The 26,160-nt window shown below is 36.4% G+C and overlaps 1 protein-coding gene and 1 pseudogene across 4 annotated transcripts in view; both read left to right on the forward strand.

Annotated features, from left to right (window-relative positions):
- Nucleotides 1–26,160, forward strand: part of LTBP1 (latent transforming growth factor beta binding protein 1) — a 204,125-nt gene that overhangs the window by 127,783 nt on the left and 50,182 nt on the right. For all 4 annotated transcript variants that reach the window (XM_015588228.2, XM_015588229.2, XM_015588230.2 and 1 more), the window contains exons 19-20: nt 5,436–5,558; nt 10,565–10,690. In XM_015588228.2, the coding sequence (XP_015443714.1) occupies nt 5,436–5,558; nt 10,565–10,690 (249 nt within the window). The remainder of the gene's footprint in view (nt 1–5,435; nt 5,559–10,564; nt 10,691–26,160) is intronic.
- Nucleotides 18,502–18,620, forward strand: LOC112478624 (annotated as a pseudogene).

Raw genomic sequence — 26,160 nt, forward strand, 5'->3', positions numbered from 1 at the left:
CCGTCTGTCACTTGTGAATTCTCTCCGTAATAGTTTTTTTCCAGCTCATCTGCTGGTTTGCTGAATTTAGACCCTGTCAGTTGTGAAACCAGAATGCGGCAGGTCTGTGCCCCACATGGAGAGTTAAGAGTTCCTGAGTGAGGGACTGAACCCCACCGGAAGTGGATGGTTTTGTAGCCCATATTTTAATGGCCCCAGCTACTTTTTTGCCTCCCAGTCCCAGTCGGTTGGGAAGGATCCACTGTACTTTATAGCCTCCTGCTTCTCTGACCAGAGAACTTGACACAAGCAGTCACAGGCTTTCCGGAGGGCAGCGTTGGCGGTCTCAGGAGCTGTGAAGTCTACATTATCAAGGAATCAGTAAATCACCTTCTGACACCAGTGAAAAGTTATAATACCTATTGACATAACCTATTAACATACCTATTAAAAAATAGGCAAATGGTCAAACGAGTGATTAATCAGTGTAATAAAATTTGATTGTGTGAAAAACCATGTTTGGGGAACATATGAGTAAATGTGAACGATCCAGCATAGTGGCATTCCAAGGTGGGATAGGCAGTCTTGGGGGGAGCCAGTCATGGATGAACCTGTTGCAGAAATAAGTGAGAGGCAAGGCACCTCTAAGGCACTGAAGTCCTTCTGCCCCAATCCTGGCCTGGCCAAGGGGTGACCGTGCCTCTGACTAAGTCCAGGGAAATGGGTCCTCATTAGAGGGCCTGTTCCTCTGTTTTGGCTGTTTTTATGTATAACCATCTTATCAGAAGTCCAAGATTTTTACTCTAAAAATATCTGTTCCATGAAAAGTCAAACAAAAACTTTTTAGCCAACTTGCTCGTCATTATTAATATATATGTTTATAAGATACTGTTACATTCCAGGCGAAAGCTTCTTTTGGAGTTGTATAATTGGCGCTTTTTTTTTTTTTTTTCATAAAGTCAGGGCTAATTTCCCTACTGTTGTAGGTTAGAAATAGGACTGGAGTCTACCCAAGTAAGTCAGAATTCCCTTGAAACTATATTAGCACTTCAGCCTGCTAATTCGCAACTGGTACTATTTCTGATCCTCCCCAGTGGTATTTAGCTGTAATTAGCTGAGCTATGACTGTTTACATGCCTCTCACAGCTGTGGAAAGAAGAGCCATCTTTCTTGTTGGCTTTTATATTTACATGTGTAATTTTCCTCTAATAGCTCTGGCAGAGACCTTGTTTTCTTACAGTGTTATTCTGCAGTCCTGCTGCTGGCCTTCTCCTACAGTCAGAATCCCAGGCGTCGTGTTCATGTCTGTGTGTTCCGCACTCCAGCATGCTCAGTAGCCACTTAGTCTGTGATAATGCGGTTACCTCAGCTGTCCTGGTATTAGCAGTCTTGGGTCTCAACCTTCAAAGGCTCTGCCTCTGACTTGTTCCCCTTCCAGGCACAATCTCTGATTCCATGCCTACTGTGTAGCACCTTCCACAGCCCCTCACTGTGGTTGCTGCCTACTAATTCCTTGAAAAACCTGAGAAAAAGATTCCTGATTTCCTCTGTCTTCCTGCGGCTTCTCTCTTTTGGTCCTTTGTGGACCAAATCAAAAAGGTGGGAAAAAGTGATAGTATTTCTTTCCTTGTCAGAATCATTCATTTATGCATTCATTCAACAAATATTTACCGAGTGCTAAATATGTCCCAGGCAACATTATAGGCACAGGACATACAGTAATCAACCAAACAGACCAAAATTCCTACCCTCATAGAGCTTACATTCTAGCGACAGAGATAACAATAAACATGAGTAAGCAAAATATATAGTTTGTTAAATGGCAATAAATGTTATGGAGGAAACATAAAAGCAGTGTGTAGAGAGAGTGCTGAGGGAGGGAGGACAGTGATTTTTAAATAAGGAGGCAAGCAGGGGCCTCCCTGAAATGATGACATTTGATTATTTAGAGGAAGGGCATTTCGTTCAAAGGAATAGCATATGCAGAGGCCCCGAGGGAGCAGGCCTTGTGGAAGGCATTAGCAGCTGACTTGGACAGTTTAAACTTGTGATGCCTATAATGAATATTTGAATGAAGATACATGAAAAGCAGTCACACCTATGTATTTGGAATTCAGAGGTGAGTTCTGGGCTGGGAGTCATCCACATAGAGACACTGTTTAAAGCCATTAAATTGTAAGATATCACCAACAGAGTGAGGTAGTTAGAAGAGAGAAGTGATCCAAAGATAGTCCTGGGTCCTACAATATTGAGAAGTGAGAGGATGGGTGGGAATAAGCAAGGAGATTTGAGGGGAAAGTGACACGTGGGGAAGGAGGAAAACCAGAATCCAAGAGAGGAAGGTATTTCAAAGAGGAGGGAGTGACGAGCTGTGTCAAACATGGCTACTATGCATGGAAGGACTAGAAATTGACCATGGCAAGGTGGAGGTGACTGGTGACTTTGACAAACACAGTGTTAGTGGAGGGGTGATCAGGATTGACTATTGCTTAAAGCCTGTTGCCCACGTCCTAGAAGTTGTCTGTCTTTCACACCACCCTGGGTGGCAATGAAAGACAGTCCCCATGTTGGGCTCTTTTAATGTTCAGCTTACTCTTTTTTCTTTTTCCTTTTGGAGATAGAGGTCTTGCAAAAAAAAATTTAAACTTAACCAGTCTCTAACATAATGCACTAAGTTTAAAAGTCTGCACAATTATTTTTGAACACTTAATGTTTCTTTTTCCTCACATTCATTATTTCTCTCAGATTTTGGAAAATGAATGAAAATCAAATTATTTTAAAGTGGTATCAACAAAGCTGATGTGCTTCACAACATTGAGGCAAACATCTGAGGGAACGAAGTGTTCCTCTAGTTGCTGAAAGTCATATTCTTAGGATTCTCCTTGATCTTTTTTTGAATTGAGATGCTAATAACCAAATATGCCTTTTCTTCACTATCTCAGTTTCCTACAGAGCAAAGAAATAAAGGTAGATCTAGTAACCGACCTGCTACTTAACACCCATTAGAATAGCCATGGAGCCGCGGGAATAAATGTGAATCAGCTGGAACTTTCATGCCCTGCCAGTGGGAGTGTAAAGTGGTACAGCCACTTTAGAAAACAGTTTCTTCAAAAGTTAAAGCTGCTATGTCACCCAGCCATTCCACTCCTAGGAGTTTACTCAAGGAAAATAAAAGCAGATGTCACACACAGACTTAGGCATGAATGTGTATAGATACTTTATTCATAATAGCCAAAATGCAATACTCCAAATACTCATCAAAAGGTGAATGGGTAAACAGATTATGGGGCATTCAGGCAATGAAGAGGAGCGAGCTATCTACACAACAGTTTGGATGAATCTCAAAAACACTATGCTGTGCAGAAGCAGCCAAACAGAAGGGGCACAAGGAAACCTTTTGGGGCTCTGGAAAGGCCTATACCTTTCTTTTTGTTAATGGTTGGTCCAGTTTATTAATTTAGTCCATGTTCTGTGGCACAAATTCATAAACAATAGACTAGAATTTATCCCCATTTGGTACAATCACTGTTCAAAATCATGAAATTAGCAGGCGGTTGGGGCTTAAGAATTATTTTCACAGAATCTATATCTAAAAGCCTATTGTCAACTTTGGTTCCACTTTTAGAAATCTTGATATACCAAGGGTCAGTTAACTGGCAAATAAAACTTTTGTTGGCATATTCAAACTTTGTAGGAGACACTAAGTTCTCCATGCTGTTATCTGTCTTAGCTGTGCATGGTCATTACTGTCTCTTTTATGGCAGTTATGACACCCAAGGCCATTAGGTTAATAAGAAATGGAGATTTTAAGGTCAGATTGGAAGAAGAATCAAAAGAAAACATTACCAAGCTTTATACCTGGTACTACAGCATGACAACCTTACAAAGATATCTCATCAGTTCCTTTAAAAAAATGACTGCATTTGCAATGACTGAAGAACCCAGTAGTGGATCTCAACAGATATGGATACAGAAATGCCTATAACTTGTTTATGATTATGATTATAAGAATATCTACATTTGTCAAAACTCATTGAAATAGACTCTTTAAATGCATTTTATTGTATGTAAATTATACTTCAGCGAAGTCAGAAAAACACACTAAAGTAAAAGTGATAACCCACCTCAGTGGTGATAAAGTCACATCAGCTATGTTTTATGTTTTAGGATTAATATTCAGAAACATTTTAAATCTGGATGAACATCATAATAACTTGCTACAGAAGTCGATTGATTGATTAGGTTCTTTGAAAATTTAATTCAACGCCCCCTTATATTGAACCAGACAATGAGAATTAGAGAGATTGCAACAGTCTCCATATTTACTTCCTCCTGGAGCTTCTCATATGTTTTAGCAGCAATCATAATTATTTGCAAGAAATGTCACAATATGCCAAATTCTGAGAGAACAAAGAAGATTTTGTTTCTTAGCTTTCTTCAGTGTTAATAATTTAAATCCTGCACAGACAACAGAAGAGGGACCCGTGGAGTGTGTTATGAATAATGAGCTCTGACTAGGAGTAAATGTGGTACTAACCAGCCCTCTGGAGAGAGCTGCCTAGTGTTCATGCAGTGAGGGGGGTCATTAATTGTCTCACATGCTCATAGTCAAAACTCATTACTGGTTACGTAAACCATTTTTAGTTGCACATATGCTATAAATATATACATTAAAAAATCCAGGCAACATCAAACCTGTTTGTGACAGCTGCTAAGTCAGTGACTTCAACCAGGCTTTGATCTTGCTGAATCTCTTTCTGCCAAAAGCCTCTCTTCTCCCTCCCCCACGTTCCATCCTGCTGTCAAGACTCTATAAGTAAATTTTTTTGTTACATCAGGCCTTCCTTCTTTGCCCTTTATGATTTCTCTAAATTCATGTGATACCTGAAGTTGGTACTATTCTTTTGACAAGTAATTATATTTTGGCAGTTCTTATGTTAAATTGTTTTGGGTTTCTAAAACAATTTAATATTTCATGAATTTATTTTTATGAATAGAAATTTTTTTGAACAATCATGTCTCTTTAGGGGCAGGGACCATGCCAAATGCTTTGAAAATTTTTTCTATAATACATAATACAAGATCTTGTATAAAGAGGTGCTCGAGATATTCTTAACAATACATGTTTAAAGAATATTTTTATTCTTTATCATCACCAAGAATGTAGCTTAGTAAATTATTCTTTGTTACAGAATTTTGACTTTTCCTCTTCCAGTTAATTTCATTTGATGTTAAAATTTCATTTTATATATTGTTCAAAATGAAAATCCTTTCAAAATGTTTCATTTTTGAAAAGCTCTAAAAGTTAAAAAGCTGTCATTTATTTAAAATCACATGTTATGAGTGATGTAAAACAATGTACATTTATGTGAGTTTTGTGTATAAAGGCTAAGAAAAGTACCTAATTGTTTAAGATACAGTCTATCTAATCTAAAATTTTTAAATTTTATTTCTAGATATCAATGAATGCTTGGAAGACAGTGGTTTTTGCCAGGGAGGATACTGCGTCAATACAGAAGGGTCCTATGATTGTACTTGTCCTGAAGGATTCCAGCTAAATGACAATAAAGGATGTCAAGGTACTTCTCTCTCCTTCTTTAAGTCATAATTTATATATTTCTTCAGTTCTTGATGCTTCCTGATGATGATCTGTGGTTTTACCACTTGCTTGGTATGTAAATGAGCTTAGACCATTTGTATTGTTAAAATATCTTTCTTGGGGCCACGTCAAGTATAAGTAGTTCTCCTTTGCAAGGCTCCTTGGTATTAACTGAAACCTGTGTGCGTTAGAACTGTGGCCTTGCTTTGCATGCTGTGTAATAACTGGGATCACCTGCAATTTACTCTTTCTTCCAAGAGCCAGCCTTGGTACTTGATTCTAGATTATCTTTCCAGCTTTTTTATATCCTTCACAGGCATATTTCATTTTCTCCCCTAGCTGATGTTTATTTGTCTTTTTCCTTATCCCTGTTTTTATACAGTATCCAGCTTTTTCTCTTCCTAAAAAACCTCTTTAATAATTTGATCAAAATGATGGACAGGATTTTATATTTCTTCTTTTTTTAAAATGTTATTTCAAAGCGCTATAACATTTAATCTCCCAAACAAGGTACTAATAAGAAAACAGCACTAATTGTAACAACTTTAATTGAACACCTACTATATGCTGAGTACTGTAGATACCTCATTTAATTCTTACAGAATTTAAAAGGTAGGTTTTCTTACCCATTTTTTGTGCATGAATAACAGAGAAGATAATTAGCACGTTCCTCCCTATTAAGTGATAGAGCTTTGAACCCACTATCTTTTCTCACTACTATACTCTACATTGCCATACCAATTATTGTTGAATTTATAGCCCGAAGAAGGAAAACCATGAGATTCAGATATTTTTCCCAGTGCAACACATTGAGTCATTGTTGGTGCCGAGACTGAAAATTCAGATTGTTTAGATCCTGTGTCCCAGCATTTTTAGCTATACCTGGCTGCCCCATAAGTCTCCTATATTTATTTGTCTTCATAAATCCATGCCTATTTTTTCCACTGAAAACTCACACTTGATATTTACTTTTAATACATATTTGTTTCTGATTCTTGGATAAATATTTTTTTTATAGTGCTTCTGCTATTATAGAATTCCACAATGTGTCCCAAAAGAACATAAATGAGGATTGTTGAAGTTATTTTTTATCCACTGTTAACTGAACATGTATGACTTTTTTATTCTAGATTGTCATAAACTATATCTCCTTTCCCATGTCCCAGATAACAGTACTCTTGAAAGAGAAGATGGTGTCTACTCTTTAAGACAGGGTATTAAAGAGTACCTTTATACCCTAAATGCATATCATTATCCATACCTTTCTGTGTATCACTGAGATGCAAAAGACATGGGCCTTTGCCTCGAGACATTTTAATATTAATTCCCTTACTGATCCCAAGATCTAAATACAGTACTGCATACCTCATTTGAGATCATATATTTGCCATCGTGATTCAATAAGGTCAATTTAAGATTTTCAGTATTTCCAGTGCAGAATTGAAATGTACTTGGATTTATGCAGTAGCGAAGGAACATTTGAATTATAAATTTATGTGAGAATATCTATTTTGAGACTTTTACATCTTAATAAAATGCATCTTGATTTTTATAAAAATGCCAAGAGATGCCCCCAAACAAACATACAATCTGAATCCTGTTTTTATTACAGACTTTTTGGCTTGAAAGCAATATTTTCTTGTATCTCCCTTGTCATAGTTTTTTTTGTTTTTGTTTTTGTTTTTGTTTTTTTCAACCAAATAGAGGCAAAACCAAGTCTTTGCATAAATGGACCATGATTTGATATTGCAAATTTTGTTAACCATCTAGAGTTAAATTACAAGAAACTAATTTAGTCATCTGATTCATTAATAGTGTTACTATCTTCTCTCAGTACTTTAATTTTTTTGTGATTTGATATCAACTCTCAAATATGTGACTGCTCCCTATATATGATGCTTTATTGATTTATAATTACTAAGTTGACTTCATGACTGCATTGGTGAGTCTTGCTCTTCAGAATAAATTAATATGTCTGCTTTAAAAAATTTAAATCCCAATAAATAAAAAGTATTCCCAAAGCAGGTTTAGTACCGTTTAATAGCATCATGTATGAATCTGCTCTGTCACCCACTGTCTTCTGTCAGAGGTTGTTTATGATGGCATGGACACCTATCTTGTTTTGAATCATCTTTTTTTGCTATGTTTCTGAAGGCAGCTTTGCGTTCTTTCTCTTTGCTCGAAGTTAGTACCTGTTTCTATCTAATCCCACGGTCATGTCAGCATTCTGTAGATTGGTGTAGGTTTCAGTTTGTTTTAATGCTGAAGATGTAATTGATGAAACAATGCTAATGACCAAGGGATGTGTTTGAATAACAACATGTGATAGGCGTAAACTTTAAACCTTACCTAATGATGTGAAGAAAGTTCCCAATCAGTAAGGCATTTTTCAATGGAAATATGTTTAAGAGTCTCTTCCCCCAGCAAAATTAGTGATGCTATACAGACAGTATGGAAATTCCATGTTAATCATGTCTTTAGGAATGTGGCAGCATGCATTTGAGATTCAGAGCACACTCCGGTTTCACGTTTTGACTTACACATGCCAAATTGTGAATTTCTGTGGAATCTCGGACCCATGAAAGAAACCCAACTTAAATATAGTCTGGCTTTCAGCTGAGTTACTAGCAGCATAGTTTAGAAATGCCTCAATAAGTACAACCCAAATTGAATGCATATGTTTCTCTAGTTCCAGATATTCATGTTGTTCTTTCTTAGCGGTTTCCTGGAAAAAAGTCTGGGAATTCGTTTTCAGTTCCTGTCATCAAACTCTTTATATAATTATTTGTTAATCAGTGACTTCTCTTGAAGCCAGAACTTTATGCACATTGTACCCTGTGAGACGTTGCAAAGCAGACAGCTTTTAAAGGGACACGTTGAGGCACAGGATAACCTCTAGAGCTTCACAAAGTGAATATGGACCTTGGGCTTGATTGCTAGACCGGTAGGACTTTGTGGCTCCCTTTTGCCCAGAAAGAAGTAACTCTAGGCAACAGGTTGGAAAGAAAGAATGGAACTAAAGGCTAAGAGAAGGTCAGAGTTCAAAAGAGATTACCAATCTAAGATATTACCAATAGAGAGCAAAAATGAAAGATATCAGAGATTTTTGCAAAAGCAGTGAATTTTTCAGTGTTAAATCATTTTGAGAAATAGTTAAGTAGAAAATGATTTATTTCTCTTCTTTGAAATATTTTAAAATTAGTGACAAGAACAAGAATGGAAGGATTTTTAAGAAAATGAGTAATTCCTGCTTGGCTTATTATTTTGATTTAGCAATGAATAGGCCAGCTAGTCTGAATTATATGGCAGCTGGAAGGATAAAGAGTTCAGGATTAATACAGAGAGATGGATAAATCAATGATATTGCCAGAATTCCTGTTGCACAATGAGATCAACAGTGTAAAAAGAACAGCCCCAGGAGATCCTGGGTGCTGGGAAAGGGATGACTTTCTTGTGGAAGAGAACTGCCGTATTGGTGGCTTTGAATGTTCTAGAAATCACTAGGAAAGGCTCATAGCTCTGTAGTTATTCATGCTGGTTCATGCCTTCTCTATTATATGGTGAGCTTCATAATGGTAAGAGCCCCATCCTATAGAAGCATTCATAAATGTTTTTAACTGAGTTAAAGATGGGTTTCTAAGAGGGTGTATCGAGGACCTTTTTAGTAAGAGAGAATGGATGGTCTAAGAGACTTCAGGAAGATAGGAAAATGGCCTTCGTAGGACTGCTCACCTATATGGCGCTGAGGACCTGTGATAGTTTTATGACCACATTTAACTAAGAGAACCTCTGCCAGTCACTGTTCAGTTAGTAGAATATGAATATAACTATGAAATTTTGTGGACAAACATTTATAATACACAGTTAATGTGCTATATTAGAAGCTGGAAACTCAGAGTTAAAATATGCACTTCTCAAGGTGAAATCAATATAGTAAGGGACATAGAAGAGTAGAAAGAATTAAAACACAGTGTAAAATAAACAGTTGCATGTGTTAGCACCGGTGTGAACAAATGAGCCATTCTCCAGGATTGTTTATGTTGTCAATTTGGGTGCTCTTAGCCAGTACACTTGGGACTGCCTTGAAGGATCACCAAACTTAAACCAAAACCTTCATGCTTTATCAGTGTTCAGGGGCGCATTTTGACTCTGTCCACTGGGAGCATAGTCACTCTTCCCTGAGGACAAGCAGCGTGTAAGATGGTCAGCACAGTGTAACCTCAGCATGGTTTGCTCACGAGTTGGGACAATAGCAGCTACCACTTTTCGATCCTTAGTGTGTTAGGTACCGTGCTAAGCATTTGACCCGCATTCACCTATTTTATCACTAAGCTATCCAAACAATAGGAATTTTTAGACTTCTCTGGTCTATGAGTCCTTTCTCTTGAATTTTTTAAATCCATTTTCAATGAAATATAGATTGGAGTCTGTTTCATTAATATAGTCAGCAGACATTTGTGAAATGTAGTTTATGAACCAAACATTGTAAATGAGATGAGCCTATCCTTGCTCTTCAGAAGTTCACACCCTAGGGAACAGTAGGCATGGATGTGACAGGGTATATGGGCCACAACAGAGTTGTGTACATGGCAGTCAGGATAGGAGGACATAGTTTTCTCACTGAGGATGAATATTTCTCAGAGGGGTTGTTGATCCCATTAGACTGTTCCTCAAGCTTCTACTCTGTCTAAAATAAGGATAGCTTTGGGTTGAACCTATGTAATTGCTTTTTTTGGTAGGTCGAAATGGTTGAACTTTTTGAATCATATGAAATGGCTATTTCATATGATTCAACCTAGTTTCTCTCTCATGGAAGTCCAGCTTGTCTTATGGTTGGTCTGGAATATGTACAGATGGTGTAGTACAGATGGTGCCGCGAAATATGTATCTGACAATTTTGTAATAGATTTTTTTACTGTACATTTGATATCATAGAAAAACAAAACATTTTTTTTCAAGTATATGGAAATCTCTTTTCAATTCCAGATATAAATGAATGTGAGCAGCCTGGACTCTGTGGTCCTCATGGAGAGTGTCTAAACACAGATGGTTCTTTTCACTGTGTCTGTGAACAGGGTTTCACAATCTCTGCAGATGGCCGTACATGTCAAGGTAAGATAAACCATAAGAGATCATGTTGTTATTACGTGATAAGCAGAGAGGAGATTGCTTTCTATTTAAACAGGTGAAGACTCTAAGACACTAAGAGACACTCACAACTTAAGGTCTCCAAGCATATATGCATCAAGATGACTCCAACCAGAATCATAGTTCAGAGATGCTGAGATTTATATATAGGATAACTTGAGGTTATGATGGTGAAAATACTCACCATCTGGTACTGAATTAATGAGTCAAAATGCACAGGAGGTGATGATTTAGGTGCATACGGGAGACCTAAAGGAAAACTGTGGCAACCTCCTGGGTGTAACTTGAGACGGCGACTGTTTTGATTATGCTTCATCTAGATCATCTCCATCATTCTGTTTATAAAAATAATGTCTTGCCTGATTTCTCTGCACCATTGTCAGCAGAGATTTTCAGAGTTACTCCTCTAATATCCTTAGCTTGAAGCCAGTATATTTTCTTACCTGTCAGTATTTATTATTCCCTAAAGCTAATTAAGTTAAGATAACACTGTTGGCTTCCTGTTTGCAACCTCTGTATGTCTGCAGGGTTACAGCACTGGTTATATTCATAAGATTTATGTTCTTGATGACATTATAGTTTGATAAATTGAGGAATAGTTCATCTGAACCTTTTTAAAAGTAAACTGAGAAAATATCCAGGATCATAATTTCAATCCATCTCTTTGAGAATCTAGGTTATCAAAACCCATTCAGCAACTTTGGGACAAATTGAAAGTCCTAAACTCTGAGGAGGCAGGGAAAACAGCTATGTTTTAAAGAAAGAAATTCTGATGGTTCTGTTCTGGGCCTATGGTAGTACCCAATTTTTTTGCTCTAAAAAATAGTGCAACAGGAAGTATCTGCTCTCCTTGCTCATACCACTGTGGAACCAGGCCGGGAAACAGCGACCAGGTTCATCTGAAACTAATTATCATATTGGGAAGAATAAACTGATCTTATAAAAAGCAGGAGATTGTTGAAATTACTCTCCTGCTGAGCAGACAAAACATTGATGCCAGATTTGGCTTCAAGTGTAAAAGAGATAGTGCAGGGTGTGGTTTGAGCAAGCAGCTTTTGGAGGAGTTTGGAAGCGATCAAAAGTTGGGAAATGGAGAAAAACATCATAAAAAGGTGGCCATGAGAGATTTACAAGGACTCCATGTTTCCGTGGTTCGAGTTTTATGTTAATTTTTTGCTTAGAGCTCTGAGACCGGGGCTCTTAAGAAAGACACTGTATGAATACGTACATTCTTCTGGAGAGGTCACAGCGTCTGAGTCACTGATGGAACCAATTCGCAGAATGCACATTTTTCTGCATTCCAGAAAGGTTTGCCTCTTCAGTTAGCTCTAAGTCATGGCTGGTAAGGGCTTCCTTCACTGAAAAATGGTCCCAATTATAACTGCCAGTAGTAGTGCCATGCAAAAACCATGTTCAGAAAGAATAAGTCACCATATAATAGAGAAGTTCCCTTGTCAAAACTGGTTTTCCAGAAGAATCTACTCATATAAATATATTCACAGTTATTTTTTTCTTTTGCACTTATGAATTTTTTTTAATTCTGTATCTTTTTAAATACTGATTTCTGTAACCTGAGAGTTATAGAATCACTTTAATTTAGTTGCAGTTCTAATTTTGTTAGGAATTTACTTGGCAAAGACTTGAATTTAAAAATGAGTTTTTAGAAAACTACTGTGCTTTGTGAATTACTCTACCTTGGTATACTCTATGTGACGCTTGGTCCATTTTTATTTGCTCCAGAAACTGAACAATTTTACAAGTAATAAAATAGATAATTTAGGATATTATGCTGATATATGGCAGTCTAACTAGAAATCTTTCTAATTATTATTCCCTTTCTACAATAAGCTCTGCAAGGCTTTCATTTATTATGGGCTTAATCCAGGATATTAAACTGATCCAAATTTCCTTTTGTTGGACTGAAACTTGTGGCAGTAGCATTATGTCCTGATTCTACCGCTGGCTGCGGTATAGGGTGAAGCCAGCCCATGTGATTGACATTTAGCTCTGGAGCTTATGTGCATAGTACAGCAGGTCCTTGAATAACGTTATTTTGTTCAGTGTCATTTTGTTACATCGTTGACGCCATAGGAACTCAACTCTTGGTTATACCAATCAACATACAGTGACATTGGTTTCATTATATGTCCTTTCACTTTGAGTCAGTAGAATGTATCGTCAGTGTTAAGTGAGGACTTACTGTACTTGAATTAACATTGAGAAAGTGACTGGTGCTCTTACTTAGGCTTCTGAACTTCCGGTTAAAGCAATTGAAGCCATGTTGGCTCTAGGGCTGGTGCACCCTGCTCTAAGCAGAGCTAAATGAATCCCACCCAGCGGAGGGAAGGAGGGCCCTTCCCTGATTTCCTCTGGCTTGGAGAGTTGTCAGCATCTGGCCACAGTTATTGAACCACAATGAAGAGGCAGTCTGTCAGTATAAACTATCTCAAGTATCAAGTAGCATGGCAGGTTCTATAGAAATAAAAACAGCAGCACTGGCTCCATTCTTCTCTGTGTTGTGCTCTGGGACACATACCTGGAGGAGGGAATAGAAACACCTTGCTTCTCTCACATGAGATAAGGAACAGCTGTGTTATTTGAAGTTCAACTGGAGTGGGGTGGGAACTTAGTGGGGGTGAGCAGCTATTTTATTCGCTTTTTCATTCACTCAGCAAATACGTAGAGTACCATTTTGTGCTCCTCACCGCGAGGAAAAAACACACACAGTTCTTGTCCACATGGAGCCTGTGTTCCAGAAGGGGAATTGGGGATAAATATTACATTGTACCTATAGAAAATGGTTTTTGTATTTAAATAATGTTACATAGTTATACTTTATGGATATAAATAAATGCCATGTATAATGTTTTTCTCCTCAAGTCCCACACCTGGACATCAGAACAGGATCCTTTTGGCTGACTTCCTCTTTTGTATGCTCTTTCCTTTCTTCCCATAACTGTGATTCACTTCTTCCTGCCACCTTCTTTGAGTCCTCTGGCCAGAGCCTCTATCTTGTGTGAGAAAGCAAAGGACACTTTCAACTTCTCTTACTCAGCTCACTATTTTATATCCAAATTTGTCATACCTATTTGTTAAAAAAAAAAAAAAAAAATTACAGTTCTTTTGTTCTTTTATTTCGTCTCATTTTATTTTGGCATTTTAATTCATATGAAAAGTATTTATCCTCCCGTTTATAAGGTGATTCAGGATCTGATTTCTTCATCATCAACAAGAATGTGTGTGAGTAGGAGAAGTATAGGGAAACTTGTGACGGTTGGATTTCTAGGTGTCACCGCATCTGTCCCCTGATCCCCATGGAGAAATGCCCGCTGGTCTCTGACGTTGTGTCACTCCCTTCAGGTGCCTCTTTGCACGCTGCTCTCAGCCAGGGCCAGCTGTACGCTCCCAGTGGGGCGTCTAGACTGAGTGAGAGCTTGCATGACAAGTGGAATTGGGGACATCAGACATCTCTAGACCTCAGTGTGCTTTCCAGCCTGTTCACACAACAGAATGGCCACACTGGTCCAGCAGGGACCTCAAAGGAGCCCAGCAACACAGAGGGAGCACTATTGGCTTACAGAACCTGGTTATTAATGGCAAATTAGGATTCCAAACCATGACCAAAATCACTCCTTAAAGCCCCGTCTTTTAGAAAGCATCTTCATTCATTCATTCATTCATTTGACAAGTATTAAGTTTATATACTGTCTGCCAGCCACTGTTCTACATACTGGGGCTGTGTCAGTGAACAACAAAAATATGATCCCACTTTCTCAAAGGCAATAAACTAATAAGTAAACTACGTAATAGTCTAGAAAGTGATAAACCCTATATAAAAAAAAAAAATAGAGCAGAGTGAGGGGGATCTGAGGGCTGGAGCAAGGAATGGGAAGCTGTTATGATCCTAGCGGGGGCGGTCGGAACTGGCCATTCCGCTTCTCTAATGCAGGGTTATGAAAGAAACACCACAGTTTTGTGTCTGAGTAACAAATGAAGCCATCTTAAGTGCCTTTCTTTTTCAAACTGGTCATCCACTGGCTAAGTGATAATAACCTGTCAACAAATAGACAAGAAGACATAGATTGTCTGCTAAGGGCCTTTTTCCTATGGCCAACATGAATTCTGTTGTCTAGACAGGATAAAATTTCAGAGTACAGCAGCAAGAGCAAACCCTAATGTAAACTACGGACGGATGATAATGACATGTCAGTGTAGGTTCATCAGTTATAACAAATACACCACGGTTGCTTTGCTTCCGGAATGTTGAGAGTGAGGGAAGCTGGGGGGAGGGGAGGGAGGTTCAGGGGACAAGGTTGGGGGAGCAGAATAGGGAACTTTTGTGAAATTTTACTGTGAATCTAAAACTGCTCTTTAAAAAAATCTGTTTTTACAAATCAGACATTTAGGAACTACCTGTTTTTCATCAGAAAGGAAAAATCCTAACCTTTCATTTTCATTCTATATTCTACTCCTCTATTTCCTCCCCTGAATGTTGTTTATTTCTGACTTTTCACAATAATACCCCAGATGGAGTACGTGATCAAAAGCTTCTGTTCTCATTTTCAAAACCATTCTGATATTGATTTAAAAACTGAGAATTCCAAGATTGGAAAGAGACTTCTTGTAACATCATGCCTGAACTTGGCATCCTGAAATATTCCAGAAATCAAGTCCTGTTTGTTAAACAGCTATAGAGACTCTAATCCCGTAACCTTCTCAGATGGCTACGATAAAGCACTTCTTGTTAACTCATTCATTTGAGAAGGAAAACATAACAAATGCATGTGGTCAGAATGGCTAGCTTCTTGAAATTTACTGAGAACAGTGATATCTGAAAGAAGTTACATCCAAACCCTTAGGCCAATTTTGTGTTCATTGGAAACTAGAAAACACAGTAAAGGCAACTTTTGCCAAATCAAAGAAATAAAAATGAATTAGGAGCAAGTGTGGTTTTGTTTTCAGACTTTCAGGTACATTTTCTACAAACAGTGTAGAAAGTATAAAACCATTGTTGACAATGCTCCAAGGCAATTGGCGGTTTTGTGGCGTGGGGATAGAACTTTGTATCTAAAATGATTTAAAATGATTTAGCCAAGTAGGACATCGAAGTACCCTGACACAACATTATGTTACATCTGGCTGCTTGGCCCAAAGATTTTTAAGATTTTTAGTAGTTTTGGGGGTTGGAAACTGAAAAATCCAGTAAGAGAATACAACCTGAGTGTTCTTTACTTTTCTAAGGAAAGGGAATTTAGGTTAACAATAGGATCCTTTCTTTTCCATGCGTAAAAAGAGAAAGGATCATACAACATTCCAGGTGAGGAAGGGCAGTGGCTTCCTGCTATAAAGGCTACTGTTCTTCAGCCTCACTCCTGTGAATGTGCTTCTGCAGAAGTGAGTGAAAATGGATGTTGAAATCATTAGGGAGAGAGCTGAGGAAATTTTGCTGGAATAAGCTGCTTTTGGACCTGGAATACATATTTTCCGTGCATTGCTTGATTGTCTTCTGCATAGCAACATTTTTATACAGAAATTTATAATAGCAAAAATTTGTGAGCTCTTCCTAAGCCTTTTATCACTACTGACCTTTTAAAACCCCAGAGCTATGGAAAATCATCTGTTCATAGAAGGAGAAGTAAACACTTTCCTTGTAGCCAAAAAAATAGACATGACACTTCCAGAAAGTGAAGCCTCTGAATAGGCAAGCCACCCCCAACACCTTCTACTGTCACCCAGCTCAGGTCTGGGGTACCTGGCTTTCTGAATCTGTTTTGGTGAGTCTTTTGATGTCATCAACGACCTGAATTCTTGATGAACATTGTTGTGAGTAGTATTTTTATACTTTAGACCAAAATTGTAATGTCTAATATATTGATTCCAGAATCAGTTACTTGTTAGGCATCTAACCGATATTATGTGGTTTTCTTGGACTCCCAGTGTAAGTGGACCGGAGATACTTCCTATATCTGATGTCAAGACTTCATGAAAACAACAGCTAATAATAGCTAGCGTTCATTGAGTTCTTTTCGTGAGCCAAACACAATGCTAAGTACATTGTACCTGTTTTCTCACTTAATCTTCACAGCAAACCCATCGGTAGGTTAAGTATTAATTGGCATGCTTCAGCTGCAACGAACAGCTTAAAATAAGGAAATTTATACTAATAAAAGGCGCAGAGATTGTCACCTCTTATCTACTAAAGGTGTTTATGCAACTGTCATTTTTTCAGTGAACTCTTTTCTGATCAACTTTTCTCACATTCACTCAATCCCTAACACTTCCTGTACCCCCCCTTTGCTTTTTTTTTTAAACCACTTTATTCTACATCTTTGTCTTATGTATTGTTTGTTGTTAGACCTCACTACTAGATTCTAAGGCTGATGAGACAGGAATCTTGATCTGTTTTGTTCATAGATATATGTCATTGAGCATGATTAGAGCACATTAAATATTTGATGAATGCATGAAGGGATGAAGAAATGGTCTGTAACTCATCCTGGACTATCAGGAAACGGACATAAGATTACCCCAAATTGAGTGTGTTGTGCACTTTTTGAAGTCTTACCTATTTTTTGAAGACTTAATTCTCTAAAGCACACTTGTATGAATTCTTGGTTTAAGCAGTGGTTAAGAAGTTAGGCTCTGGAGTCCAAGTTCATAGGCTTGAACTCTTTGTGCTTCTAAGGTATGTGAACTTGGGCACGTAACAAAATCACTTGCCTCAGTTCCCCATGTACACAATGAAGATAATAATAGTACCTACAGGGAGTTGTGAGAATTAAATCTGTTGATGTGTGTTGGCAAGTATCAACTTAGAATGAAACCTGGCCCATAGAATGTGCTCAATGAATGTGAATTAATGTTAGCGTTTTAGCAGTTCTTAACATTGGTACCCTCGTTATTGCCATATCTTCCTTTAATATTTGGGCACCTAAAAGTAGGGAACATTTAACATCTGTTTGTTTTTATTTGATTAGTGCTTACAAAATATACAACACATGGTCAGATTACCTAAGTATTTGTGAATTAAATCATCTGGTAGTTCCAAGTCTACGTCTGGCTGTAAATGAATTACAGTATTCTGTCTACTTTTAAACCCAAAATTATTTTGTCATGTAGAGTGCAGTAACATAATCTGCTTTAATCCCTCACCCTTTGTTTTCCCTAAAAGTTTCACATGACTAACTTTCCCCATTCACCCTCTATTTCAAGTTTTAAAATGTTTTATGTATCAATTGCCAATAAGGTGATGGCTAACACTGGTACTTGTTTGCATTTAAGCATTAAAGTTGTTATTTCTAGAGCTACACTGTCTATTTCCTGTGGTTTCAAAACTGATCTTTCTTGGCCTCCTATTTGAATATAGAAAGGGAAAAATTAGAATAGTGAAAAAAATGGAAATTTTTTTGGCTGATTTTATATTGCCTCTGGGGCCTGAGTGTCAGAAAGATGAATCTGGGATTTGATATGTTTGGCCTGTGCTAAGTAAGGGTTTTCTCCCAGTCCTCACTGGCAGCACCTCTTAGTGTAAGAAAGGCTATATGAAAAGAGAAAATGTACAGCATGACTCTAAAGTTCGAATAAGATGCTTACTTTTTAGAAAATCTCAGGTATAAAAATATAAAACTATTAATGCAAAGATATCCCAGTGGTTATAAATAAATATGTTAAGACAAAAGAGTAGAGCATATAAAAAACATACAGCGTGAACACAAAATGTATATTTCATACCTACTATCTTTTGTGGATCGTGATTGTGGTAGGAGAATTATGCAATTAAAATTCATGCTAACCTTAACAAGCCCAATCCCATCAGATCTCGGAACCTAAGCAGGGTCAGGCCTGGCTAGTACTTGGATGGGAGTCCACCTAGGAAGACCAGGTGCTGTAGGTATAAAAAATAAAAAAGGGATTGTAAGCTGACAAGGTCCTTGCAATCTGTGAGGTCAACCAAGGGTTGCCTCACTAAATAAATTTTTTTGTAATTAAAAAAAATATATACATAAAAAAAATTCAGGATATTTTCCATAAGTATTTAAAGAACTTTTTCTGAGTGGCATGGAGTTTATTAATAATGAAGAATTTATTCAAATACTCCACTTTTCATGATAGTCAATTAAATAAGAGTAAATTAGGATTATTCTTTATCTTCAGGAGTAGAAAAATTTTTAAAGCTTCTCATTTCTTTAAAAATTTTAAAAACATTTCTGTAGCAAATTCAAATCTTTCTTATGTACTTTTCCAGTTCTTGTATAATATTCTGTCAGTTCATGCAGAAAAGAAAGAGGAAGAAAATGGCTTTTTAAATTCAGAAATACGCTTCGATTTTCTTTTTCTTGAAGAAAACATGGATGACATCGTGTCTTTACAGGTTTTACTTTCATGAAAACACCTAGGAACCAGGTGCTGTAGGTATAAAAAATAAAAAAGGGATTGTAAGCTGACAAGGTCCTTGCAATCTGTGAGGTCAACCAAGGGTTGCCTCACTAAATAAATTTTTTTGTAATTAAAAAAAATATATACATAAAAAAAATTCAGGATATTTTCCATAAGTATTTAAAGAACTTTTTCTGAGTGGCATGGAGTTTATTAATAATGAAGAATTTATTCAAATACTCCACTTTTCATGATAGTCAATTAAATAATAGTAAATTAGGATTATTCTTTATCTTCAGGAGTAGAAAAATTTTTAAAGCTTCTCATTTCTTTAAAAATTTTAAAAACATTTCTGTAGCAAATTCAAATCTTTCTTATGTACTTTTCCAGTTCTTGTATAATATTCTGTCAGTTCATGCAGAAAAGAAAGAGGAAGAAAATGGCTTTTTAAATTCAGAAATACGCTTCGATTTTCTTTTTCTTGAAGAAAACATGGATGACATCGTGTCTTTACAGGTTTTACTTTCATGAAAAGAAAGTGTTTTGTTTCTCATTAAAAGTATACTACTTTTCAACTTAATTGAGAATTTTTCCTTTAGATGTCACAGATGTCACTTTCCGATTTTAATTTATAATATCGAGGTTTTATGATAATCAAACAAATGTCTGGCACACACAATGGCTTCCTCATGAAACTCCACACTGTGTTCTTGTTCTTTGGGAAGATATGTGCCCAGTGCAAACTGCAGGTGTCCAAACCTGTGTAAGTGACACGCATACCCTTTCCAGCCACAGGACCTGAGATTTGTGAGCTCCCTTACTCCGGAAAACTGAGGGTACGTTCTACATTTTCTTGGTCTTCGACTGCATGAGCTTGTTAATAACAGTTTGTAATATAAACGCCAAAGTACTCTTCTTGGATTTTTTTTTAAAACCTTTCCTCTAAATTGATTTCATTCATGAGGGTATTCATCCTCGACCCTATTTTGGATGATAAACAGAGAATCTTCTTTTGTATACTTATTCTGCTTCCTTCAAAAGGGTAATGGAAATGAGAACTAAAGACGTAATTTAATACTTGAAAAATTCTTAGGACTTTTTTTGGGTGTTAAAAAAAAAAGTACAAAATTTAAAAGCTCAAATATATTTTTTACCCTCTCATAGAAGAACATACACTTGCTGTGTTTACTTTTAAACTCAGGGAAGGGCCTGTGGAGTGGGGAAAGAGATGGGAACTGGCAACCCACTTTCCACGATTCAGGTGGACTTGGGTGGGAGCCGAGCCAGCAAGGGCCTGGGCAGTTGGATTCATCCAGTCTCGTTGTCTCACCATTAAAGTTTAACATCAAACATGATCTCCTCTTCGAACATTAAACACCTATTTCCATTGTTCTACATATCTGTTTAAATATTCATAATTCCTAAACCCTAAACACATCCTAGAACATTAGGATTCCATTCCATTCTGAATATATAACAATGCAGTTATAATTCTAAAAATGATTTAAAAATTTATTTAATAATAACTCTCCATCATCTTTTACAAGATAAAAAGAAAAAAGAAAAAAGATAACCTATGTGGGACAGAGAATTCAAATAATTCCCTTGACTTATGATGAGTCTTACGGAAATGTAGTTAAATTTTAGTGAAAGATGTATTGCGTTACACATGGTCTCTTATTTTCAACTGTACTCCTATTTAAACAAAGAAACAAACAAACAAAAACCCCAGAAAATAGCTTGATTTCATTTTTTACTTGGAGGAAATTCAGTTTCAGAGTATTTGAATGACTTACAGTGGACAAATAGGGAGTGGTAATCAGGATTACTACTCAGAGTCCCTTAAAATGTTAGTCTAGTATATAATATACCTCTTACCAATGGGAAGGAGAGAGGGAGAGAGAAAATGAGCATTTGAACTGGTTAAGATTGTCTTTAACCAAAAAATATAGCAGTGTGGATTGACTTTTTTTTTTTTTTTTTAAAAAAAAAAAAAAAAATTTTTTTTTTTTTTTTTAAAAAAAAAAAAAAAAATTTTTTTTTTTTTTTTTAAAAAAAAAAAAAAAAATTTTTTTTTTTTTTTTTAAAAAAAAAAAAAAAAATTTTTTTTTTTTTTTTTAAAAAAAAAAAAAAAAATTTTTTTTTTTTTTTTTAAAAAAAAAAAAAAAAATTTTTTTTTTTTTTTTTAAAAAAAAAAAAAAAAATTTTTTTTTTTTTTTTTAAAAAAAAAAAAAAAAATTTTTTTTTTTTTTTTTAAAAAAAAAAAAAAAAATTTTTTTTTTTTTTTTTAAAAAAAAAAAAAAAAATTTTTTTTTTTTTTTTTAAAAAAAAAAAAAAAAATTTTTTTTTTTTTTTTTAAAAAAAAAAAAAAAAATTTTTTTTTTTTTTTTTAAAAAAAAAAAAAAAAATTTTTTTTTTTTTTTTTAAAAAAAAAAAAAAAAATTTTTTTTTTTTTTTTTAAAAAAAAAAAAAAAAATTTTTTTTTTTTTTTTTAAAAAAAAAAAAAAAAATTTTTTTTTTTTTTTTTGGTAAACTTTTTAATTGGTCAGATGCATAAAGGAAAGTCCATAAATCATAGTGGGTACAGCTTGGTAAACTTTTACAGAATGAGCACACTTAGTAATGAGCCCCCTGAACCCTCCCTCAAGCTTCCTCCTGACAGTTACTCACGACCTCCCCAAAACCCATGGACGGCAATAACCACTATTTTGTCGTCTTTACCTTGGCTTTGTTTTGCTTGTTTTTTAACATTATATCAGTAGAATCATATAATAGGTACTCATTCGTATATAGCTTCTTTCATTCAACATTGTGTTTGTAAAAAAAAAAAAAAAGCAGTGTTTGTAAGCCTCATCTATGTTGTTATATGTATACTTCATTTGCATTGCTGTGTAGTGTTTCATTGGAGGAATGTAATACAATTATTATATCCATTCTACTGTTGATGGACATTTGGATTACTTCCAATTTGGGGCTGTTGTGGATAAAGCTTTTATGAATATTCTTAAACTTGTCTTTTAGTTGACATAATCATTAAATTCTTTTGGATATTACCCAGAAGTGTAATTTCTAAATCATAGGCTATTTGTCTGTTTCATAGATACAGTTGGTTTTTGAGTACCAGTTTACACTGTCACTAGCTAAGTGTGAGAGTTCCAGTTCCATACTCTTGTTAACAATATGTATTGTCAGTCCTTTAAAAAGTAAGTCAGGCAGAATAATGGTAGCTCATATTGGTGTCAGTTTGCACTTCCCTCATGAGCATTGATGTTTAACAGCTTGTTATACCCCTCTGGCATTTGGTTATTGTTTCATTTCTCTAATTCTACATAACAAACCTCTTCAAAATGAGGTGCTCAATACAACAGTTGTCTTAATGATAACAGATGAATCCAAGTTCTTAATCTTAATCGGAGTCCAATGTTTAATTATTTCATTTGCGATCAGTACTTTACGTGTCCGTAATCTTTGCAAACCTGAAAGTCATTATGATACTCTTTTATATTGTCTTCTGAAAGCTTTATTTTTTATATATATTTTACATTTGGAATCTGTAATAACCATGAAATTGATTTTTGTGAATGGTGTGAAGTAGAGGTCAAGATTTACTTTTTTCTTAGATGGATGTCCAGTTGGGTTGGCACCAATTATTGAGAAGAGCACCTTTGAACCCCGGACTGAGATCAAGTGGTAACTTGGTCGTGAACCATGCAGTCAAATGTACAGTTGACTCTTAAACAACTCAGGTTATGGAAATGGGATTAGAGGGGCAAAAGAAAAGTCAGAGTGTCTTACAGGATGTCCTTCAGGCCAAACGTACTGGTAGTTCAGGCTAGAAAAGTGGCAGTGTGATGGAGAGATGTGAATGATTCAAAAAATGTTTCGGGGGTAGAATCTTGTATTTAGTTAGAACATAGGAGTGGATTGGATTTGGGGCATGTAGAAGAAGGAATATTGAGGATAGATCCCTCCCCGGTCCTCGATTTAGCAAGTATTTGGTGGTACTGTTTGCCAAAAGGTGAAAAATGAAGCAAATTTATTTTAAAGATCAAGAGTTTGATTTGGGTGTGTTAAATTACAGTTGTCTATGAAATATTCATGTACGTATGTCAGGTAGGCAGTTGCGTCAAATTAGATCTATTGCTTGGAAGAGAAGTCTAGGCTGGAGATATAAACTGGGAGTCAGCAGGTATAGATGGCATTCGAAGCCATTAGAATGGATGAGGCCACTAAGAGACATCACATAATGAGAAGAAAAGAGGGCCTAGGACTAAATACTGTGAAACTTCAACATCTAGGGGTCAAGTAAAAGAGAAAGATTGTGTGGGAGTTGCCAAAAGATTAAGAAGAAACCCAGAAGCATATAGAACTGTAGAACCCAGGGACAGAGGCCAGATAAAAAAAAAAAAAAAACAACAACAAAAAAACATCTTGAGAAGCCACGTGTAGGGCATGTGGTAAGGGCCTTTACACTATTATTCTTCAGAGGTTTAAGGGGAAAATTATTTGATTGGATTATTTCAAATGGTAAATCATTCACTCATCATGGAAGATAGATTTGCAGTGTCAGTGAGTTGCTGGGAGCACCATACTCAGATAAAAGGCCATTGCACGAATTCAGGTGAGGGATGGTGAGCTCTGAATAAGGATGAAGAGGGAAGGAGTTATTGAAGATAGAACCAAGAGATAAAATCAGAAGAGCATGATAACTGAGTGTGGGAGGTAATCAAGGATGTCTCATGTTTTGGGATAAGATGACTAGGATGGTATTTGTGGTTTTAGAGGGATTTTCATTAGGGTGTCTTTAACTATGAATGGTGAATATACATTGTCCACATGATGATTAATTAAATCAGAGCAGACTCTTGGTTTCAATTCTCTAGAACTTCTAGCAGTTTTCAGAAATCAAATGGGAGGCTGCTCTGGGTGAATTTTTATAGAATAAATAAATCTTTTTTAAAGTAGGGAGTTTCAAGGCTGGAGAAAAAAAAGATCTCTTGTTGGCCAGTCTTGTTTTCTAGAATTTATGTGCTAGAAAGTTGGACATGAAATAACTTTCTTTCCTCTGTCATTTCTTGTTGCTTAACATAGTTGCGACAACTGATGGCCCTGAGTTTTTCCTACCCTGCCCTGTCAGACAGCAGCGTGGCAAACTCTGCACAAGGACCTCCTCGTCTTTTGCTGTTTTCTGGCTCATCCCTCTTTCCCCAGAACAAAGTTATTTTCCATAACACATAAGGCCCATATTCTTCAGCCTCGTCATGTTGCCAGACCTCTGGACTTTTTTTTAAAGGCTCTTTCCATATCCTATTGTATTGTCTGGACCATCTCCAAATCCAGTTTTTAATTTCCTATTGGCTAAATTTTATTTTATTTTTCTTTATGCCTCGCGCTCATCTTCCGTTTAATCCTGGCTTCCCTCCTATGCTATGAGAGAGACCTTAATCTCTTTTAGGCCAGCAGCCATGCCATTTTAAAATTTCTTTGGGCAGCTATACAGCTGGTTTAACATTGTTCAATCCCACTACTTGGCTGGGATTTACTGTCTCTTGGTCTGCTTCCTTTCCTTTCAGTAAGGAATATGAGGGCTGCATTTTTCCTGAAGCAGGAACCCTACATCCCTTCCAGTGTAAGCCCTTTTTCTTTGGCTCTATTTTCTTAAGATTCTGGCACCAAATATTTAACCAATTCCAATTGGTCAGGAAGCCCTAGGCTGAAATAGTGGGTCATTTCCTTTTTATGAAGAGATCCAGAGAACAACAATATTAGACATGGTCCTGGGGCCTCCTATAGCTTACACTCCCTTGGTACCTGATGGACCTTTTCCCCAAGGGTCTGCTAGAGAAGTAGCATCTTCAGTATCTTGGATATTTAAAGTAATGATGATATTTGAGAACAAGGCCTTGTTTAAAGACAGGACGAGGGTGTTCGATTAAACTGAGAGTCAATAAGTGATAGGTCGAGGACTGTGCTTTCTGACTCCCACCTTGGCAGTGACCAAACTCCAGTATGCTCGTTGGACTCACAGTTTGGATAGTTCTATTCATCTTCTTGGACTGATCTTTTATAATCATCACCATGATAGGAGGCAAGGGGACATGATGGATGGAGCCACAAATGTAGATTCAAAAGATCGTTCCTTCACTGGGCTCTGTCTCTTTGCCAGCTCTACCACTAACTGGTTGTGTAACCTTGAGGCACATTACCTCCCCTCTCGAGGCCTCAGTTTTCTCAATCTTAAAATGAAGGGGTTGAACTGAATAATCTTCAAAGTGCCTTCATGTTGAGATGAAACACATCATTCATCTAATAACGTTAGATGATAGGAAGGCGTTTCCTTCTGAAGCATAGAAGAACTGTGCAGATTTTTCTGCAAATGACCCCTTACCAAAGATGGTCTCTGTTCCTATCATCCCCCTCTCTAGAACACCCTGGCAGCAGAAGGAAGGCTCATGAGTGAGCTGCTTCCTCCAACAAGTAGATATGTCTTGCTTGGAATAAGGAAAAAGAAAGTCTATAAAAATAGGACATGTTAAGGAAGTGTGAAAAAGAAGCACTTTTTTCTTAAGAAAAAAACTGAGGCGTATATCTGAGACCAAGAAAACCAAATCATTTAACTGAAAAAAAAATGTATAAAAATACCACTTTCTCCTCTTACACATACTTTTCTGTATATAGTACAGTAAATCTAATAGAATGATTGAGGTTTTGTTATGAATTTCATTGTTGAGGTCTTTGGACACAGTTGTAAATTTTTGGTAAGTGAATAAGGTTTTTCTGACCCTAGCCCCTTTTAAAAAACCATGGCTCCTTTTCATGCTTTTGCTTTATTTCAGTGTTCACTTTACTTAAACAAGAAGGCGACACCAATTGTCTGGCCTTAAACCTTTATTTGAGAATTGAGGGTACCTGGTTGGAGTTCTGCTCTTATATGGAGAATCCCCAATTACAATCAGTAGGTTTTGAAAAACTTTTGGTCCATTGAGAAAATGTGCTAAGTAAAAAGCATATGGACAGGGAAAATTGACTTACCAAATAGGTCAATGATTAAGATCCTT

The sequence above is a fragment of the Pteropus alecto genome, unplaced genomic scaffold (assembly GCF_000325575.1).
Source record: "Pteropus alecto unplaced genomic scaffold, ASM32557v1 scaffold61, whole genome shotgun sequence".
NCBI lineage: Eukaryota > Metazoa > Chordata > Mammalia > Chiroptera > Pteropodidae > Pteropus > Pteropus alecto.